Below are 22,811 nucleotides of genomic sequence, written 5' to 3' on the forward strand. Positions count from 1 at the left end.
GGCACATTAGTCTTTTGAATCTGGTTTCTCTGACTCAGCACCATGCACTGGAGGTTTAACCCCTGAGATTTATCACTTCCATCAGTGTTTATTCCTTTTTACTACTGAGTAATATTCCATTATATGGATGCACTATGGTTTATCCATTTTCTAGTTCAAGGTTTTCCACTTTCTGGAGTTTATTAATAAAGTTTCTCTAAATAATTGCCAATAAAATTTCGTGTGAATGTGGGTTTTCGTTTCCTCTGGATAAGCAGGAGGATTGCTGAGCCAGGTGGTAAGTATAATTTAGCTTTATAAGAAACATCCAAACTGTTTCCAGAGTGGCTGTGCTACATTGTGTTCTCACCAGGAACACATGAGAGTCTCAACTGCTCCACAGCCTTGTCAGCACTTCTTCCTGTGCAATTTTAAAAGCAAATTGTAACCAGTTCAATAGGTGCTTAATGGTGTTTAATTGTGGTTTAATCTGCACTTCTCAAATGTCTTTTGAACAACTTTTGATTTATTTGAATCTACATGTCATCTTTGCTGAGGCAAATGTTCAAATAGTCCATTTCTTGTCATTTGATTTATTGAGTTTTAAAGTTGTTTCCATATATTCTAGATACAGCTAAATACAGCTTTATTAGATATGTGACTTGCAAATATTTTCTGAGAATGTGGTTTGTGTGTTCATTTTTCAACAGTGTCACCGGAGATTAGACGCTCTTAATTTTGGTAAAATCTGATTCTTCTTTTTATGAATTATACATTACATGTTGTATCTAAGAGCTCTTTGATTAACTCAAGAGTTCTAAGAGGTTTTACTAAGTTTTCTTCTAGAAGTTTTACAGTTTTTGGGTTTACATTTAGGTTTATTATCCATTTTGAGTTTTTTTTTTTAATAATCTATGAGGTCTAGGTTGGGGTTTGTGGTTTTTTTTTTTTTGGCATATGCAATTATCCCAGCACCATTAGTTAAAAATTAATTCTTCATTAATTGACCATGTGCCTTTGTCAAAAATAAAAAATATGTGTTCTATATTCTCCTCCATTAATCATTTTTTACCCTTCCTTTAATAACATACTTCTTGAGGAAAGGGAAAGAAGAGGATGAGAGAGGGCAGTAGGGAAGGATGATACAATCTAAGAATGATATGTGCATGTATATAAATGTTATAGTCAAATCCACTAATTTGTATGATTATGAGTCAATAATGATAATAAAATAGATACAAAAAATAACATACTTCTTGACCATTATAACTTTAATAAATCTTCTTTTTCAAAATTACTAGGGACTAGGGGCTGGAGTTGTGGCTCAGTGGTAGAGCGTTTGCCTTGCATGTGAGAAATCCTGGGTTTGATCCTCAGTACCACATAAAAATAAATAAACAAAAAAAAGATATTGTGTCCATGTGTAACTAAAAAAAAATTACTTAGCTAGTCTAGGTCCTTTGTTTTTCCATATATATTTTTGATTCAGTGTGTTAATTTCCTCCAAAAAAAATCCTTTTGGGATTTTTACTGTTATTGCATTGAATGTCCAGGTCAATCTGTGAAGAACTACAATCTTAATAATATTGAACCATTTGATACATCAGTCTGGTATATCTCTATATTTATCTAGTTCTTTCTATATATATATATTTTTTTTTCTAATTTTCAGCATATGAATCTGCATGTATTTAATAAAATTTAGATTTACATAGTGCATGTTTTGTTTTGTTTGATGCTACTGAAGATGGTAATTTTGAGCTTCAATTTGTAATTGATTATTTCTAATATATACGTAATACTAAAGTCAACTGACATTTGTGCAATACTATATTTTAACCTGCCAGCAACAAAAGCAAAGAGAGAAAGGCATTCAGCAAGTGCTTTGGGGCTAAGCAGGGAAAGGTCACATTCATAAAGCCTTGCTTGAGAAAAATGTATCTGCCTTTTATATTGTTTGCTCTATTTTAAATTCAAATGATAGCAATTGCGTTTTATAATTTCCATTATTGAATGCGGGAGTTAGGGAATATTAATCTAATTAATTATATGAAATTCTGAAATACAACAAATATCTCTGCTAGGACAGAGAAAAAAAATTGTACCTTTCCAAGCACCGTCAGTTGCTGAACTAAAAGATGAGCACTTTCAGTCTTCCCAGCCCCACTCTCTCCAGAAATAACTATGCACTGCATGAGGAAAAAGGACATGGTGAGACTTCATCCTCAGGAAAGTAAACTGGCACACAAGAAACCAAGAGGGGAATTTTACTCGCCTTACCTGGTCTGAATTATATGTGACCATAGACTGATATCCTAAGTCAGCTATTGCAAAAACGTGAGGAGGGCTGGCAGTTCTCTTTGCTCCAAGATATAGTTTGGAATGCTAAAGGTTAAAAAAAAAATGCGTTACAGGACTTTTTAGTTTTGCTTCTGCTTTTGTTTAAACTCTGAACTATTCACAGATAAAACACTAATTTTTAAAGCAGCATATAAATAAAATACCATTACATGCCAACAAAATATCACACACACACACACACACACACACACACACACACACATGTATGCCCAAATTGCAAGTTATGCAAAATAAAACATTCATATGACTTCTGCAGCAAAGCTTAAGGCTTCAAAATACTATTACTTGTTTAAATTAAAAATACTTCATAAATAAGACATTTGGTATCATTTTATTGACTACTTCTTGAATACAATAATGCCTGGCTTCTGGCCTCTATTTTATTTCCTTTCATTTCATTTAAACTAAATTGTCTTGTCTGATTTGTACAAGATCACACAATTAATGTGCAGGAGAATTCTGCTAAAGCCTAACTTCTTCTGAAACTTAGGTCGAGGCTTCTAAATTTTAGGTTCGTAGAGGTTAACCTTATATATTTTTTACATGCAAAATATAACTATTAGTAAAATATTAAATAATTTTCTAGAATATGCAAATAGCTAGAAAAGAATAGGTCCAATTAAAAATGCAAAACAGCCAAGTGTAATTCTATACTTAAACCATTAGGGGTTGAATCATTGATAATTATATATTCATATTCATAAAACACTTCTAATATGATTGTAAGAAAGCCAATCAATACAATGAAAAGGAACTTTTAAAGTGACAAGAAGTTTTGCAGCCACTAAGTATGTATTATGCACATAAAAAATGTAGTTGCACTTTTGACTCTTCAATATTGGTTTGGAGACAGATAATTAAGTATATAAATAGACATCAGTTTAGTGAGATGCTATGTAGTACAGAACTGTTACCAATTACTGAATATAATTAACATTCTGAAACATACTTTTGGAACGAGGAAAACCACAAGCTACACCTAGACTGACTTCATCTATTTTTCATATCATTATGTTTTAACAATAACTACATCACTTCTTTTTTAAAGTGCTGTATAAAAAAGTTTTTGACATCCTTTTAAATTAGGAATCTGAATAAAATAATTATTTGTACAAAGTAAGAGAATGCAAACACATCGCATACCTTTGTAGAGTAAAGACCCAGATTCTGAAAAGGGTTAAGAGCAATGAGTATATCTCCCACATAGATATAGATCTGATCTCTCGAATAACACTTTTCAAGCTGCTCTGAGACTGTATTCTGCAAGAAAATAAAAATAATTTCTCTCTCCTAAAAATCAACTACAATTTGAAAAGTAAATAACAATAAGTAAAACACCTGGAATCTAGATGAAGAATTAGAAAGAAACATAATCACAGTAAGCAATGTAACATCAGGTGTGCAGGTACCCATCTGTTCAACAGGCATTTGCTTAGGTTTCTGAGAGCCAAAGAAGAATGTCATTGTAAACCACATTTTTCAAAGGACATAATATATCTCTATGCTAGATATTATGTTACACACAGAAAATACAGGACACACATACATATTGTTACATTCCACAAAGCTGGTGAATTACTTTGATTTGGAATAAAATTATATTCACTATATTTTCAATTGCTTTGCTAGTGTATTTCTCTTTCCTTCATCTACTACATTTATTTATTATCTTGAAATTTATCTAACAAGCATATAACACATTAAACATATAGACAGACATAACACATTAACACAGAGTTCCATATTGTTATAATGCATTCTCATAACTCATTGTATGTTACAAACAATATGTGTATATATTGGCATACATATTGTATATATGTATGCATACATATATATACACATATACATGTGTATATCCATATATATGTATATGTGTGTGTATATATATATACATACGTATGTATATATACACATATATACTTATATATGTGTATGTGTGTGTATATATATATGTGTGTGTGTGTGTATGTATGTATATATATCTCAAATTTTCTAACAAGTCCAATGTCTAAGGGAAGGAAAAATTCAAAAAAGTAACTTTCATAGTTGATAAATCATGTGAGCAAATGGATCAATTTTAATAGTGTCAGAAATCATCATTTATATAGTACTTTAAAAAAAACAAAATATAATCTAAACAACAGAAAGAAACAAATTCAGTACTTAATATGTTAATATATTGTCAGCAGCACGATTAGTGAAGCTTTATAATCCACAAGCCTAGAATTTACATAATTGGAAAGTTTGATACACAGCAGATTACTTCTGTTCAGAACAGGGCTCTTGATTTGTTGTATTTCTGAATAAAATGTTCAGACATATATTAGAAATATTAAGAAACAAAAAGCTATTGCTGAGGCAGGATAGAAGTCCCAACTTTTACTGAAATGAGAACATTTTATTTCTTTAATGATCTGATTATCTGGAATAAAGAGGGATAAGGGGAAAGAAGGCTGATATTATAATTTACTGGCTTTTTTTTTTGCACTCTTTATACAAGATACTTGAACTAGTGCTGAGATAATTGGAACGAGAAATTACAAACTGAATTCAATGCCCTAAAAGGTAAGCTGGATGAGAACAGGGGCTTTCTGATCCCATGCAGGTCTGAGTAGGATCAATGGAAGCTTCTGAGGTACCATAGAGGCTTTTGGGCACTGAGGGATGGAGCAGAAGAGGATTATATGTGGTGGCTATAAGAGGCACATAGTAAATGATACCTTTGGGATTCCCAGAAGTAATTAAGGAGAAGAAAGTTCTGCAAAACAACAACTTATGCTTGGGGGAAACCTCACAACCTTTTCACCTGGGCATTAAAAAAAAAATGGTAGACAGCTTGCCTATCACGTGTGAGGCACTGGGTTTGATCCTCAGCACCACATAAAAATAAAATAAAAATATTGGGTCCACCTAAAACTAAAAAATAAATATATGTATTTTTTAAAATGACATTAGTGGGCTGGGGTTGTGGCTGAGTGGCCGAACACTTGCCTCGCACATGTGAGGCACTGGGTTTGATCCTCAGCACCACATAAAAATAGATAAACAAAATAAAGATATATGTCCCTGTATAACCAACAAAAATATTTTTAAAAAATGACATTAGGCTGGAAGGATCTAGAAATTTGAGTTCTATATATTAAAACTGAATATAGAAGAGATAATCAGGAAGTTAGGAGACAAAGCCTGAGACTTACAGATGAATTCAAAGAATTCCCTGTCCACATCACTCCAATAAATGTTTTAAAATCTGGAATGTCTAAGTTTAATTAAACTGAATTTTTACCTCATCCAGAACTTCTAGGGTCGCTAAATCATCTACATCCTTCAGATGGGAAATTAGAGATCTGTTTAAGTTGCCTTTCTTGGTGTGAATACGTTCATGTCTGTGGAGAAAAACCATTTCTGATTTAAGAACTTATTACTGATCAGAGTAGAAATAAGTTTTTGATACATGAAATGAAAAACCCCCATGATTCTGACTCCTAAATACAGTGATAGCATACCAGAAAATACCCTAATACATTTGATCTTTGCTATTTATTTTCTCATTTCCACTGGGAAAATACGACATATAAAACTTTATTCACGAATGATCAAAAGGATCCATGATTTCTGTCAAGAATTTTTCTAAATTTTCTATGAAATTTACAGCTTTCTTTAAATTTCTATGTGTGGTTCAATCTGTTATGAGGTGGTAAGTCAGAAATATTCTCATTTATTGGATTTTCAGTTTTGTCTGATGTAGTATTTGGTCACTGGTAGTCAAAGTAAGGTAACTTTTTTTCCTTTTTTTATTTCTTACATACATGACAGTAGTGGAGTGCATTACATTCATGATTAACCATTCACAGCACAATTATTTGAAACTCTGTATATAAAGTATGAATTTTTAAGATGTTAATTCAGCAAACTGTAACAGAAATACAAAATAAATAACATCATAATTTGAAAAAGTTAAATTTACATATTAAAAACCTGATTTGGGGTACCAGAAAAATTTATTTCCAAAGAGGAACATTTTAGTGACTTTCCAAAATACTGCCAAGATCTTCATGTAACATGGAGATTAGGAGAAGTCACTGAGTTCAATGCAATGCTCTTCTTAAGTCTTTTCTGGAACCTGCTCTATTGTGAGGAGAACTGTATTTTCATTGTTTATTTTGGGACATACTTTTAAGCACCTGGTTTGATCCACTGGTACAAAGTGAAAAGAATCAGTAAGGAGTACTAAAAACCATAACACTCCCTCAGAAGACTTGAACAGTTTCTCCTTGCTTAACAAATTAGATCCGCTGGGGCTGGGGCTGGAGCTGGTGTGTGTGAGGCCCTGGGTTCACACCTGAGTACTGAAAGAAATTTAAAAAGAAAGGAAATGAGCTCGACAAATAAAAGCAGCCCCCAAGGTCACCTGCTCCTTTGGGGGCACCAGCATCCACATGTTCACTTGTTACAGGGCATGGTTTCTTCGGCAGCTTCTCTCATTCCTCCATCATTTGTTTTTTTTACCTTCAGCTGTCAAAACAGCTGTCTCATAAACCACAAAAAAAACCCTATCTCCTCTGATTTCTAGTTCCCTCTACTTACCATTCCATTTCTTTGCTTCATAACAAAAAAAACTTTAAAAAAATAATTTATACTTCTTCAGGCATTCATCTCATACTCTACAAAAACACTTTTTTTGGTTTGTTTTTTGGTCATTGGTTTGTTAATGATGCTAATGACCTCACATTGCTAAAGCCAGTGGTCAATTCTATTTTTTTTTTTTTTTTTTTTTGGTGGGAGCGGGTACCAGGGATCGAACTCAGGGACATTCGGCCACTGAGCCACATCCCCATCCCTATTTTGTATTTTATTTAGAGACAGGGTCTCACCGAGTTGCTTAGTGCCTTGAGGTTGCTGAGGCTGTCTTTGAATGTGTGATCCTCCTGCCTCAGCCTCCCAAACCGCTGGGATTATAGGCATGTACCACCATGCCCAACTCCAATGGTCAATTCTAAGTCCTCATTTTACTTAACCTATAAGCAGCCTCTAACCAACACTGTCATGAACACATCTGTCTTAGAGTCCTGTACATTTTCCTTGATTCTCTTCCTTGCTTCACTGGCATCTCCAGTTTAGTTTTCCTGACCCTCCCCCATCTTTCTGTCACATTTTGGGCTCTTCTGAGCTTCAGGTCTTGGAGTTATATTTTCCTCACATTTATTTCCTTTTATTTTTCATAACTGTAAATGCCACTCCTTCATTAACAGCTCCACAACTAGGCACCCCTTGTTTATTTAACCCCTCACTTGGAAGTCCACCAGGCAGACTTACTGCCTTCTAAGCTATACTCCTGCCTTCGCTGGCCAAGACCTGCCCCTCCACCATGACTCCCTCACTTGGTAAATGGAGGTTCTACTCTTCTGAGGTGTTCATGACCAATATCTCAGAGACACCCTTGGCTCTTCTGTTTCTCACACTTCTCATGCAATCTAGATTCACATCCCATAAACTCCATGACCACATTTATCTAGGACTAGATGTTTCTCACCACTATCACCTCCACCATATTGCATCCCAAGATGGCAACGACAGCCTCAAGGTAGTTTCCTCAAGGTAGTTTCCTGGCTGCCACTTTTGCCTTCCTACATTCTTTTCAACACATGGCCAGAGAGACCTTTTAAAAATAAGTCCCATCATGCCACTCCCCTGCTCTGAACTCTTGCCTCCCCATTACCACGCGATATCCAAAGCCTCAACATGGGCTACAAAGCCCTAGAGGGTCAGCCCCCACTCCCCTCCTGTCACTCCCCCTTATTTCTCTAATATTATCTTTCTAGTATCTCCTCTGCTAACTCATTCCATCCACATTGTCTTTCTTGTCATTTCTTAAATATGTTAAGCATGTTTCTAAGGCACAGACTTGGACTTGCTGTTCCCTCTGACTGGGATGTACTTTCTACTGATATCCATAAAGCATCCTCCTACTTTCTACAGGCCTCTTGTAATACTATACTGATCAGAGTCCTTTCCTGGACAGTCCATGTAAGTTAACATCTTCTATCCAGATTCTATCTAGAACTTCCCAACAGCTTCTTCCTGCTTTATCTTTATATTGCCTCTCTGTCTGTCTCTCTCTCTCATGTGTGTTTATGTCTCTCTGTGTGTGTTTATTGTTTTTCTTTGCTCCTGTCAGACTGTAAACTTGGTGAGATGGAGTAGTAGCATGATTCACTGCTGTGTTTCCATCATCTATAAGAGTGCCTGGCAAGTAGTAGTCACTCATATACGTGTTGAGTGGCTTGATGAAAGCAACTCCTCATTCTAGCATTCAAAGCCATCAATAATACCATCCACACTGTCTTCCTGGTGTATTTGCTGTGAAACACTTTTTACTTGAGCTTAATTGAATCTGTTCCTGTTTTTTTTGTGTTTTGTTTATATCTTCTGAGATCTCTCCATTTACCCCTTTGTTTTGACTTCCTTTTTTGGCCTCATCTGTGTGATGAAATTTCATTCAGTGCTCACAGTGTACCTCAAATGCCTCCTCTTTTTAAATCTCTCAGCAGAATTCTTTTCATCCTTCAAGATAAAAATTTGGTTAAGTCACTTCAGTCACCCATTTGTTTACTGGTATTATCCTTTTACAAGGACAGGAAGTTCATTTCAACATACGGTGCCGAAACACCTGGATAACCACATGAAATAAGAAAAAAGTAAGATATGAGAAGCTGATCTTACTCTTTCACAAACATTAACTCAAAATGGACCGCACACCTGTATGTAAGATGCAAAACTTATAGATGTTTTGAATCCATATGTATCTTATACAAAACTCATGGAAGACAACATGTAAGTTAGATAGATAGCCTCGTGTTTGGCAATAGGTTTTTAGATGCAAAACCAACACTACTCTCCATGAAAGAAAAAACTGGTAAGTTGGTATTCACTAAATTCCAACTACTGTCTGCAAAAGAAACTGTTAAGAAAATAAAATGCAGATGGAAAAAATATTTGCAAGTCACATACCTGATGAAGGACTTGTTTCTATTGCTAGGAATAGTGTCTTACTCCTATTTGCTATCCTTAATTAAATTCCTTCATAATTTTTACAGCACATAAAATTTATGCACTAATATTTGTATGGACAACATAGCTAACATTTGAACCCTGATTAAAATGAGAGTTCCAAGAATCAAAAGATTAAGTTTTCAGTTTCCCATCGTAGTCCATGAACAAGTGGATTATTTAAAACAACAGATCCTCAATAAATGTTAGATGAATGAAAAGGAATGTATTCTTCCACAACTTCTGGCACAGGATTTGCACAGTTGGTTTCTGCATTTGCTGAATGGACCAGGTATCATCTTATTTATTCCTCTATTTCCAAAGAGAGTTATGTAAGTACAATCATTTTGATGTATATATTTTAAGGAAACAGAGAAAGAAATCAAATTATCCATTTAACTGAAATGGAGGGCCCTGAATTTTCAAAATTTGGTTTTATGGGCCCATTTGGCAGCTAGAGACTGTTCCTGAAGAATGAGAACAAGTAGATGGTGAAGAACAGGGAAATCAATATTTGGTTGGCTGGTACCTTCCTCTCTTCCTCTCCTGTGAAGTTACTCTCCATGATGCTTTTGGTATTAACTGTCAAAAACTTTGAAAAGATGTGGTTACTACAATGACTAAAAACCCCAGATGGCTCTCCATTTTCTACAGCACAACTTACAATTTCCTTGGCATGAAATTCAAAGCCTCTATAATCCTGCATAAGTCTTGCAGCATCACGAGCCATCCATCATCTCTGTACAGAAGCTCTCTCAATAGGCCAAGTATTTTCAAGGCTCTGTATTTCATTCATTCTGTTTTCTCTATCTGGAATTATTTTCCTTCTCTGCCTGGCAAAATTCTACTTATCCTTCAAAGTCTGGCTCAAATTCAACCTCTCTATGGAATCACTGAAGGACTTTCCAGAGAGAATACGACACTAGCAGAAAAGTTCTCCTATTTAATTAGGTCTATATATGCTCATCATTTCTGGCAGACTGAGAGAAACTTGAGGGCAGAAACTAAGTTTTTCCATCTTTACAATTAGTGGCTGGAATCTTCATTATTACCTTACTAGGATACATGTATTTGCATGAAACAAAACTGAATTCTTTGAGGTTTGAGCAGAAAAAAATCTCTAAATGATTTTTAGTATATTATTGCTATATTTTCAGATTCTTAGTATTATACTATTTTATAAGTAAACCTCAGTTTTCATCAGAACATCTAAATGCTTACCTAATTTTTAGATGTCATTGAATCAATCACGATTATCTCTTTTTCTGGTGAATGTCTGTGTTTTAACATCAAATAGTTTTTAAATATGAATACATTGCTTTGTCATATTTAGCTACATGTCAAATCCATATAGCAGAATTGTAGGAAAAAATTTTGACTGTTAAAAATCTCTGCATTTACAAAAATTAATAGATAATAGATTTTTGAAAGGTAATTTTGCTGAGAACGTTTTTGTATCAGTATTATATTAATACAAATCGAAGTGCAATTAAACACAATCCATGTTTATTGAGACCCCACTATGTTCAAGGCATTGACTAGTGTTGTAAGATTATTGTAGGTGGAATGAGATCCAGATCCTCCATTTGATGAGTTTCTGTCTCGTGGGAGATACAAACACAAATCTTTACAATACAATGCATATGGCAAGAGCACCAACCGAAGTAATAGGTGAAGTGTTATGAAAATTTTAATTTAATTTTAATTCCATTCTGGTAAAATAAGTATGGTTTCTAGTAGATTTTTCATTTAATCTTGATGTTTATGTAGGAGGAGGATTCTAGTAACCTGAGAAAGAGTATTTGGGTAGGATGGTGACTGATGGGTGATCAAATCTGAAACAACATGTGTACAGGGATAATGGCAAGGCCAAGCCCGAGGGGACAGAGATGATCTGCTATGACCAGAAGGTAGAGGGATAGAGTACATGAGGTTGGAGGTTGAAGAAACAAACTAGATTGGGGAGGACATGGTCATTGGGAAATACAGAAGTCTTAAATGCATTCAACCTCCAAATGTCCAGGAACAAAGCATGATCTTCCCTCATAAAATCTGAAAGTCCTGGCATTTTCTGTCTCATTGACTGATACCACTATCCACTGTCCATTTAACTGTACACACCAGACATCTCCATCTCTCTCACCTCCCATATCCACTCCAGCACCAAATTGTTTTAATCTCCTTAACATTTCTCAAAACTCCAAAGTCTCTATATTCACTGAGGAGATGATGGTACCATTGACTGAGGTGGAGATAACTAAGGCCAGTAACACTGGGAAAGACAAGGAAAAAAGTTATATGTCATGAAAGCTACAGAGAATTACAGTAGAGGGGGTAGAGAGAGAAGAGGGGAGGGGAGGGGAGGGGAGGGGGGATAGTAGAGAATAGGAAAGGCAGCAGAATACAACAGACATGAGTATGTCAATATGTAAATCAGTGGAAGTGTAACTGATGTGATGCTGCAATCTGTATACGGGGTAAAAATGGGAGTTCATAACCCACTTGAATCAAAGTGTGAAATATGATATATCAAGAACTATGTAATGTTTTGAACAACCAACAATAAAAATAAATAAATTAAAAAAAGAGAGAAGTTCAAGGAGAGAGTAGATGAATCAAGTAAAAGATGACTGTGTTTTCAAGGTTTTATGTCTTGTTTTTATGTTCTGAAAAATCCATCTTCTCCATCGTCTATAATCTATTGGTGATGCTTTCATCTGAATTTTTCATTTGATTTATTATGTCTTTCATTTCCAGATATTTGTTTGATTCCTTTTAGAATTTTTGTCTCTTCATTAAAATGTTGCTTCATGTCCTGTATTTGCTCTTGTAGTTCATTCCTTAGATCTTCTTTTAATTCACTGATAATTTTAATGATCAATTTTCTAAATTTCTTTATCTGGCATTTCCTCCACTGTGGTCCCATGGGATCACTTGTTGAAATGTTATGTAGAAGTGAGGCCTTTTTACATATTGCTTGCATTTCTGCCTATCAGATGGAGTGTGATGGAGTATTCACCTCTTCTATTATTGTAAGGGGACTTTTTAGTTAGTTGCTTTCCCTTTACTAAATGCCCCCGGCTGGTCAACTATCTCAAGTGTCCATACTCTCACTCAGCATGAACCCACTGCTACCTGCAGTCTCTGGCACCTCACTAAGAGGACAAACTAATCCCCAGTTAAGTACAACCACTTCAAAACAAAGCCACGTGCTCATGAACCTTTAAAAAAAATGTTTCTTCAAAATGTTCTCCAGAAGTTCACTAATCCAATTGGAAAATGGAGGTGATGTTCTTGAATAGGTTGAGAAACCAGTTATTAGAGAAAGTAAGTTACTATTAAACCATATTTGGCTCTCTGGTCAGCTGTTCTCTCACTGGTGGTTCTGCTCTGTGGAGGAATAGAGCCTTACTGTCTAGTTCCACTGCACCACTATGCGAGTGTCAGTTTATTTATTTTTGAAATAGAATCCTTTCTTTCTGGGGTTTCAGACATTGTGCAAGTTTGTTTGTTCTCTGCTCTGACCCAAACCAGTCAAATTCATTAGGGGGTTCTGTATGTGGATTTCCTCTCCCTTTTTGTTTAGCCAACTCTGTTATCCTTTCTTCTGGGAGCCTCAGTTCCTGAGCTGGGGGAAGTTGTGTAGCATGCATCAGCCTATCTTCCAGACCCTTCTAGGCTTGGAAGAGGAATCACCAGATCTGAGTTGACTTTAATCCATCTCAATTGCCCCCCATACCCCAGTGTCAGCCAGGCTCTGTATCCTAGGGCTCAGTTTGACAACTTCAAGTGGAAGTGCCTTTCCCATTTCTCATCTCTGGGCTCAGTTTGCTACAGCCAAATTGCTGATTTGATTCATTCTTTGGGAGCTGCTATGAGATGGTGGGTTCCTCTGATCCACCTTCTTCCATTCCCCAAAGGGATAAGCTAAATAGATGTAAAGAATGTTAAAAAATATGCACATTAAATGAATAAAAGAAAGAGCAGAGGAGTAAAGAGAACAGGCGAGGGAAGTGGGGAGGAAAAGGAGGAAATATGGGGAAGAAATTGGAGTAAATGATGTGCATATATGAATGCCACATCCCACTGTTATATATGATTATCATGCACTAATAAAAAATTAAAAAATAAAGGTAGAGGACACAGTAAAATCAAATAGGATGAAATGTAAACAGGGAAGTTGAACAGGATCAAAAGTAGGCCATCTTACTTCTGACAGACTGATAACAACAATGCCAAATAAGGAAGGTTTCTGTAAACTCAGATATCCCTTGAGAACTTAAGAGCAGAATGGGTTATAGCTTGAGAAGAAAAAAGCAATTGAGGAACTGATAACTTAGGAGGCATAATATTTGATAAGCGGAAAATATGGATCCAGTAGAGACAAAGATTTTCATGGTAAAATGCAGCAAAGACCCAAGGAAAGAGAGTCAAGAGACAAGATAAGAAGGTTGACTGTGAAATAGTCAAGTTGCCCCTCCCCCAGGAAGTGAGAGACGGGGTACCTGAGAAGTTAGGTGAAAATAAACTTAAATGTTGGGCTGGGGATGTGGCTCAAGCGGTAGCGCGCTCGCCTGGCATGCGTGCGGCCTGGATTGAATCCTCAGCACCCCATACCAACAAAGATGTTGTGTCTACCGAGAACTAAAAAATAAATATTAAAAAAAATTCTCTCTGTCTCTCTCTCTCTTAAAAAAAAAATGTTGAGATAGATGGGAAGGAACCAAAATGAGTGATGTTCATTTCCACTGAAGAAGAGAGAAATCGATATTGGAAGCTTAAAAAGAAGAAACTTCTTTGGACAACTGCTATAGTGAATGAGCCAGGAAGTCACCTGTGGCTGATTAAAATAATTAATGAGTAGACATCAGGGACCAGGGAGGGAAATCTCAAACATTCCACGTAAGCCAGTCCTGAAGAGGTTTTCTTTTCTTTCCTTTCTCCTCCTTCCTTCCTTCCTTCCTTTCTTTTTTATCAAAATAGACTTTTTAAAAGAGCAACTCACAGCAAAAGTGACAAGAAGTCACAGAGATTTCTGACATAACTGCTGCCCCCTAGGTGGGCATAGCCTCCTCCACTATCAACATAACCATCTCTAACACTGAACACGCTCCTCCCTCAGAGACTCTGTCCAGATGGAGAGCCACAGTGGAGGCTTGAAGTCTGAGTTGATCATTTTGGACATTGGAATTCCACGTCCCCAGCCCCAGGACTGCTAACCCTCCTGAACCTCACTCTACTTTTCTTTAAAATGCATCACTACCTAATATATTATATAAATAATTAATAATCTATATTATTATTAATTTATAGGTATATAAGCCCCATGAAGATAGAGTTTCTAAAATGGTGAGTGCTGAAATATATTTCTTGGCTGAAAGAGTGAATATATTTCACATTTTTTCTTTTTTTTTTTTACTAAACAATGTTCTACTATGGGACCATCTTTTCTTTCTTTCTTTTTTATTTATTTATTTTTTGCTCTACTTATAAACAATTGAGACGCTCAAATAAAAAGTATATATGTTTTGAGAATATATTACACTTTCAGTATTTTCCTTTTGACTTTGTTTTACAGATTTGGTTGACATTCTTGTTACTTTATTAAATGTTTATTTTTCTGGAAGGCTTGGAGAAAGCCAAGTCAGAATCCTCTAAGATTTCTGTCCTCTTGTGAAAAGCACAACTTGTTAACCAGATTATATTTTCCATTTACTCCATAATACTGGAGAAGCATAGCTTTAGACTATAAATATTTTCTTTCTGTGTTGACAAAGGTCACAAATACCCTCAGGGGTGGTGATTATAGCTTCACTTGCATTTCAGTTCAACACACTCAAAAAAGAAACAACTATTGCTGCCTGGTGTTAAATTCTCATCCTTACTATTTAGTTGTACTATTATAGTGGAACAGCTTTATTTGCTTTTACTTTGGTTAAAAATACTCTTGTAAATATCAGCCTCTGTCACGCAAGGTGATTCAGGAGCCACTGGGGTAGAATAGCAATCCTTTGTTAAACATAAATCTCATCAATGTTTTTGTGTTAGTTTTTTCTATCCATCTTTAAATTCCAGTAACAAAGACAACTGGTAGTACCAATGGGAATACAGGCTCTTTCGCTGGTGTGCCCTGGAAGACTAGTTTTCCTATCTGCAGTTTGATTCCTTCGCCCCAGTGTCTTGTTTCTAAATGATGGTGGAGAAGAAAAGATGTGAGCCTGGTGAGCCCCATCACTGGATCACTGTGGCAACAACTGGAATGACAGATGTCATAGTCACTCAGCATCCATTAAAGTTTTAATTTCCCTCTTCATTCACAGAGCCCTTCCTCTTTCACATATTCATCTTTAAAGATGTTTTTGATTGTGTAGAGATAAATATATATTCAAAAATTTACAACAATGTCAGAAGAAAGCATGAGGCTGGGAGCAGATAAAAATTTGTACAGGAACTATCAGCTGATGACCATAACTCATACTCCGTTGAGTAATTTTAAACAAGTAGAAGTTGCATCAACTCACTCTGCCTCCTTCCTGGTCCCTTCTTTGAGCAAAGGCCAAATATTTTACTTGTACATTTGCTATCCCCAGGACTCAATGCTGTAATGAACCCTGCCATATGCATTATCAACCATTTCCTTCTACTAGTATACAATGGCACCCTGTACCTCCCACCTTTAAAATATCCTCTCCCTTGATCCTCCATCCTTGACAGCGGCTGCTCCATTCTCATTCCTCCACAACTGAGCTTCTGAAGGGCAGTTCACATTCCCTATCTCTTCTTCCACATCTCCTCTCCTCTCTCTCCTCCATCTCTCCCCTCGGGGCTGCCTCTACCTCATTGTGCAGAGACAACTCTTGTCAAGCTCTGTGTGACCAAATTCAATGTTACTCTACTTTTCTTGAATATTCAGTACTATTTAGCAAAGTCAACTATTCTTTCCTTGAAATACTTTGTTCATGTGGCTTGCAGTAGGCCCATATTCCCTGGGTTTCCTCTATCTTTAATTCTGGCTCCTCTGCTAGTTCCTAAATGTTGGTGTCTCTCAGAGTTCTACCCAGGGCCTTCACTTCTCTTTCTCAACACTCACATTCAGTGACCTCATCCACTGACATGGCACTGAATAGTTTATACTATTACTATAAAGCCATCTGGAAAGTTACTGGAAAGCCATCTCCAACACAGTCTTCTCTCCTGAAGTCCAGGCTAGTATATCAAACTACCTACTTGATAACACTATTTTGATATTAATTGGCATTTTTAATTTAGCATGCCCCCAACAGAATGCACGACACACTATCTGAATAAATATAAGGGACTAAACTATCATCCATAGCTAAGAAACAACACCCACATTTCAGTCTAGTTCTCTCCTCATATATGTATGTGGATACATATATGTACACAGACACATATATGTTATATGTATATATCATACACGCACACACACACACACACACACACGGCTTCCTGTATTTATAGGTTCCAATTTCATGAATTCAACCAACCACACACTGAAAATACTGTGTACCGAAATTTTACATATTTTTCTTGTCATTATTCCCCTAAAAAACAGAGCATAACAACTTTTTACATAGTATTTAATTTGTACTAATTAAGGTAATCTATAAATAATATAGAGATAATTAAAGTATATGGCATAATTTGCATAGGTCATATGTAAATACTACCCATTTTATAAACAGACTTGGGCATTTGTGGATTTCTGTAACTATGGTTGCAGTAGGTGGAGTAGCCCTGGAACTGATCCCTCGTGAATCCTTAAGAATAACTGCATATATACATACAGAATATAGACATACTGGTGTATATAAGCGTGTATGTATACCTATACATAGATGATTTTTTTAGAGAAAGATTTATGGCCAAATCTATGTAGGAATCAATTGTGAAATAATGGTATTCTATCCTAAATTCTGCTTCCAAGATTGAAATTGCATAGTTAGGTATTTAATTACTTCCCTCACTTTCTTTTTGATACAACACAGGTGATTTTGACTTGAGATTTTTTTTTTCACCTAAAAAGAAAATCCAGCTGTATTTATGTAAATGTATAATCTCTAACTTCAAAGTAAATTAGAATCTTCCAAAACTAAAAATTCTGTTAAACTCAGCACTTTTTCCTTCTTTTTTTTTTCTTTTGGCAGAGATGAGAAAAATAAGGCGGGGAGCAAACAAGATTAGGGCATCTCAGCAGTCAGAGATAAGGCTTTACGTGCCTGCAATGAGGAACGAGGGCATGATATTTCAAGTTCCACCCAAAGAATAAAATATTTTATCCTATGTCTTGACTACTATCCTCAAAATTTTTTCTCTCCCCTTCCCTGTCAAAAATAATGGTTAAAATTTTTATCTACTTTAAAGCAAAAATTTTTCCAGTAAGTTACTATCAATAGATATGTATATTTTTTTTTACAATGGACGAATTTTACATCATGGAAAAAGGTATTTAGAGGATTAAAAATGTGATGACGCTCAGGGAAAAATGGGTGCTCTGTACTTCATTCCATGAATGCATCTTGCTTCACTACCCAAAATAAGATATTATCATCTATATTCAGTGTCCTATCTCCTGTGGGATATTGCAGAATTAGGTAGTAAATGTATTTCTACACAGATGTGTCTTTTTTCATGACAACAACAGCAAAATTGGATTCAGTCACATCCTATGTCACTGCTGATTTGGAAAAAAAAAGAAATAAAGAGGCAATACTACAATATTTCTTGCCACCTTCAAAATGTTGGTTAAGGTTTTGATAATCTCTTGTGTGTGTGTTTCTCTACATTTTTAAAAATAGGTTAATTCTTTTAAGAGAAAAGGCAAAAAAAAATAGAAAAGTACATACAAAAATTTTCAGGATATTGTTCTATTTATAGTAAAATGTGCTTTATTTCTCCCTACTGATTTACATGTATTTGTTGGATTCATGGTATATTATCCCATGTAGTAAAATGTAATAGTTTTCAGAAGCCTCTTTACAAAATAATTGAAAATTCAAGAAAACCTACAAATATTTTAAAAACAGTAAGGAATTGAGTCAACTTAATGTAGCTAAAAATGGCTTATGCTATTGAAGAAATTTTTAATGATTTCTAGAACATCATCAGAAACACTAACATTCTAAAAATATGGGATCTGATATAAACTTTCAGAATTTGTAAGTGTGGTCCTAATATCTGATAAAATTTAAATTTACCTATTTGTAGTTAGCATATTTAATACTGAATATGCAAGAAAAATAATATTCCATTGAATGTTGCTGAAAATAACAAAGAATTAAGAAATTAGTTGTCATGAACTGTAGGGAAACATGTCCTCATATAGATTTGCTGAATGCATTCTTACATGGAAGCACTTAGGAGAACAAAATCTTTTAGGCTAAGACTCAGATCATTAAACTATGGAGTCGGGATGGATTTTAACTCTATTTAATTCTCTATTTGTGCTAAAATCATGTTTACATAGCTAGTACCAAAGATGGTAGTCTATTTGGGCTATAAAGCATATATCTTCAAAATATTCCCAGTCTTCTGATGCACACACCCCTACCACCCAATTGTAGGGGCAACATGAATTTTCTATTTATGTGCTCTGGGGTGAAAGCCTTCACATGAAACATGGAGTATGGAATGGTGCCTACTGGTTCAGGAGTGTCTCTCTGTGTTCTTTGGCATGGTGGTCTCAAGATGTAGCAATAATTTCATGGCAGTTCCTGGCTCTCAATGTTTCAAGATACATGACGTGGACACTTAGTTTATTATGGTCTGGCTTCAAAACATTTTAGTATCACTTTATCTGTATTCTTTTAGCTGAAGAAGTCACAGAGACTCAAAAGGGGGCCACAGAGACACCAGTGTTAAATATCCCATTGACACAAATTTGACAAGAAGTGTCAAAATATTGTGGTCATCTGTAAGCCACCATACCATGTCTTATTTTACATAGAAGCTGAGAAAGAGTTACTTCAAGTTAAATGACAGGGTAAAATAATTGTTTCTTTCCTTTGAAACTCACTAAATGAGAAAAAGAATAAGAAGCAGAGAAAAGCCTCTTTCACTAATGAAAAATAAAATGGTCACAGGCTCAAACCACAATGTCTAAAGCACAACTGTTGAGGACTGTGAAATCTGTTAAAGTGAGAGAAGAACCTGAGAACCACAGAACTCCTTAGACCTTGGTCACTAACTGATTTTACTTAAGAGTGAGAGACACTTTGGATGTCTCCAGTATAGGGACACTGGTGAGCCATGGGAGATGTGGGAAAGAGCCCTGATGATAGTTCAGCATGCAGGAGAGCAAGGGGGTAGGTGGCTGAAAAGAACCACAGTGACAATGACCCACCAATTACTTCCACAGAGGGGTGGTTGGTGGCTTAGGGGGATTGGGCAAAATAAGGAGAAAGGACAGCAAGGGCTGCTATGTATGATAGAAAACTGGCACAATAATAGGCGCTGTGTCTTTGTGCTTTCAGCCACAGAGAGGACAATCTATAGGGTGCTGCCTGGGATAGCACAGCTCAGTGGCCCTGGACTCCTGACTACTTCAAGGTTCAAAACTGAGGGTCCATGTGTCAGGGCAAGATCAGTCTAATCCAAACTCAAGACTTCTCTAATCATCCTTTCACCACTGTGACAGTGTTTTTTGTTTTGTTTTGTTTTTGTTTGGCTAGAATATGGTTGTGTGTTCCGTGCCACTGGAGAAGACATTCATCACTATGCAGACCCTTACCCCTGCCCACCCCCACCCCCGAAGAAAAAAGAAGAGGGGAAAGAGGAGGAATGAAGAACATAAGCTAAAAAGCAGATGGAGAACAGGTACTACAGGAAAGAAACATGGAAGACATTTAGATGAAAGGCTTCCCATCTCTCAAAAGACATCTCCAACATGATCTGTCATTTAAAAAGCAAACATCTTTAGGAGAAAATATAAAACTTTAATGAGGAAATATGATAACAGAAAGAGATGAAATATGAGCGGGGTGAATTCAGAAAGTAGAGAAAATCAAATCAGGACAAAGTGAATCTCAAAAAAATGTTTTCAATAGTATGTTACTTTTTTGTTTATGGATTAGTAATTCATAAACATACTGCAAAATATAATATGCTGTTCTCTTTGTAAAGCAGCATCCATATAATGATGATTTACAGCTCTACTATATATTCATTTTTATTTAAATGACACTGATGCCATCATATAAGTAAATGAAGAATTCTTTACACTCTTTTTTTTTTAAATAAGTATCAAGATATAGAAATAAACATGACTGAATTCACAGCAGGGGTAAGGGGCATGGCTCAGTCAACAATGAAGGAGAACCAAGATTCACTTGGTACTCGTGAGCCAAGTGGAGCTGCCACAGTGTCAAGGCTGAACTGATATTGAAGAGCTAACAGTGAGACACTGCTTGGAATCCACAGTAAGACCCTGCTTGGCAAAGGCACTGAAAACCTCATGGGCTTCCTCACTAAAAATGCTAGTCACAAAATAAAGGGGAGAATCTCGCTGCCTCAGCTCTCTCAAGGCCAATCCACACTACCAAAGAGATAGTGAACTATGTTTCTAACGTTTGAGGAAAAGAAGTGGTAACCTAAGAGAATCTTTACCCAACTAAACTGAACTTCAAGTTCAAGCATTCAGGGTTTGAAGCACCGAAGAAAGAGATGATACGATGTAGGTACCCAAGAGGATATCAGAGATCTCAGGAGAGGGCAGTGGGTAATAGTAAAAAATACTATGGTGGGGACTGAATTGATTTAAATACAGAAAAAGACCATAAAACCCTAGAAATTATATTATAGAAGGACTAAGAATATCAAACCATGACAGTACAAAAGGATGGTGTGATGGTACCAGGGGGTAGGGATAAAGGAGCAAGGGAAACTAACCCTGTAAACACCAACAACTAAGCAAAACAGGTCAGGTTCATTTTGATTCAATTCATACAAGCCCCTACCCTCATCACAGAGATGGACTCTTTTCAAAAGATATCAAAATGATCACATGTTGACAATCATTGACACCCATGTCAACAGGTCATATAGATCTTATTCTAAATGATTATATCCCAAACATTCAAAGTATATTATAAGTTTTTTTTGTACCAGGGATAGAATTAAGGGGTGTTTAACCACTGAGCAACATCCCCATCCCTTTTTATATTTTATTCTGAGACAGGGTAAATTGCTTAGGGCCTCGCTAAGTTGCTAAGGCTGGCTTTGAACTTGCCTCAGCCTTCTGAGCCCCTGGGATTACAGGCATTGCTATTTTAAATACAGTTGTTTCCACATTCTATACAAATAATTAAAGAAAAAAAAAGTCTTAGGGAAAACAGGCAAAGAATCTTTGACCAGTGAACTATACCACTCAGTGATGCAAATTTCAATTGCTGTGTATCAGAGACAGGCTAAACTGTAAGCTTAAATGCCCACTGTAAGTAAGCCATAGAAAGAAGTTCAAAGAAATCAAACAAAACCCTCAATTCTCCACAACATCAGTTTTGTGATTGCTAACTTCTATTACTGGTGAAGAATACAGAAACTTGTAAAAAGCACTGGTCTGAAAATGGCATCTGAGTTATGGCCCTGAGCAGGTTGTTAATTGACTACTGTCTCAGAAGGCAGCATTCAATTTCTCGAGGCTTCAGTTTTTTGATCTCTAAAACAAGGAACCATGTTACGAGTTCCTTTCCAGCAAGAATAATCTGTGATTGTATGATTTCTTTGGAGAAAAAAAGAGGTTGAAGCCTAAAGACAGGTTCTGACCTAGATGTTAGGACAAGGGGCTTCTAGGCCAGCTCCTCTGCAGCGTGACATGCTGTTGAATGACTGTGACTTCCCTGGTTGGTCTCAGTTTCCTCTGGTGATGTGATTTAACATAGATGGCAGGTTGTATGAATGTGATAGTTTTTCACTCTGTTTTGTTTTGAAGCATCAATATAACTTACTCTTGGAATTATAGTATTTACAGACTTTTTGTACACATTAGCATTTTTCTTCCTGTTTTTTGAATTTCTTTATTTAATGCTACCCAGGAACAGAGGTACACATATGGCCTTCTCCAGGGAGTACTTATTCAATTGCCTAATCCATATTAAATTCCTGGAAACCATGTTTAAAACCTATTTAGCTCATATTCTGGGAACTTTTCCATAAGGGGAAGTAGTAAACAGAGGCATAAAGGAATATTTCAGGGAAAAAGGAAGTTATTTCTTTTCTAAATTTCCCGGTGCTAGAACCACCACCCCGCTCCTATTTATCTGCTGCTTCCTGGGTTAACCTTTAGGAGATCTTTCCTTCTAGCACTTCACAGAAATAATTCCTTTACTCTTGATGTTAGTCAAGACAGAACTGGAATATTTTAAAATGAAATATTACTTAGAATATAAGCACACATGCAC

At 35.9% G+C, this 22,811-nt stretch overlaps 1 protein-coding gene across 14 annotated transcripts in view; it reads right to left on the reverse strand.

The window, feature by feature from the left end:
- Myo3a (myosin IIIA) overlaps nt 1-22,811 on the reverse strand; it is a 235,689-nt gene that overhangs the window by 110,844 nt on the left and 102,034 nt on the right. For 13 of the 14 annotated variants that reach the window (XR_005730475.2, XR_005730474.2, XR_013426693.1 and 10 more), the window contains 4 exons: nt 5,630-5,729; nt 3,484-3,600; nt 2,260-2,364; nt 2,085-2,168 (listed from right to left, as the gene is read on the reverse strand). Coding sequence is in view for 10 of the 14 variants with exons in the window: in XM_078023283.1 (XP_077879409.1) it covers nt 2,085-2,168; nt 2,260-2,364; nt 3,484-3,600; nt 5,630-5,729 (406 nt within the window). In the remaining 4 variants the exon portion in view is untranslated. The remainder of the gene's footprint in view (nt 1-2,084; nt 2,169-2,259; nt 2,365-3,483; nt 3,601-5,629; nt 5,730-22,811) is intronic. The other variant, XR_013426694.1, reaches the window with a different exon arrangement.

This window comes from Ictidomys tridecemlineatus, chromosome 10 (assembly GCF_052094955.1).
Source record: "Ictidomys tridecemlineatus isolate mIctTri1 chromosome 10, mIctTri1.hap1, whole genome shotgun sequence".
NCBI classification, from domain to species: Eukaryota; Metazoa; Chordata; class Mammalia; order Rodentia; family Sciuridae; genus Ictidomys; species Ictidomys tridecemlineatus.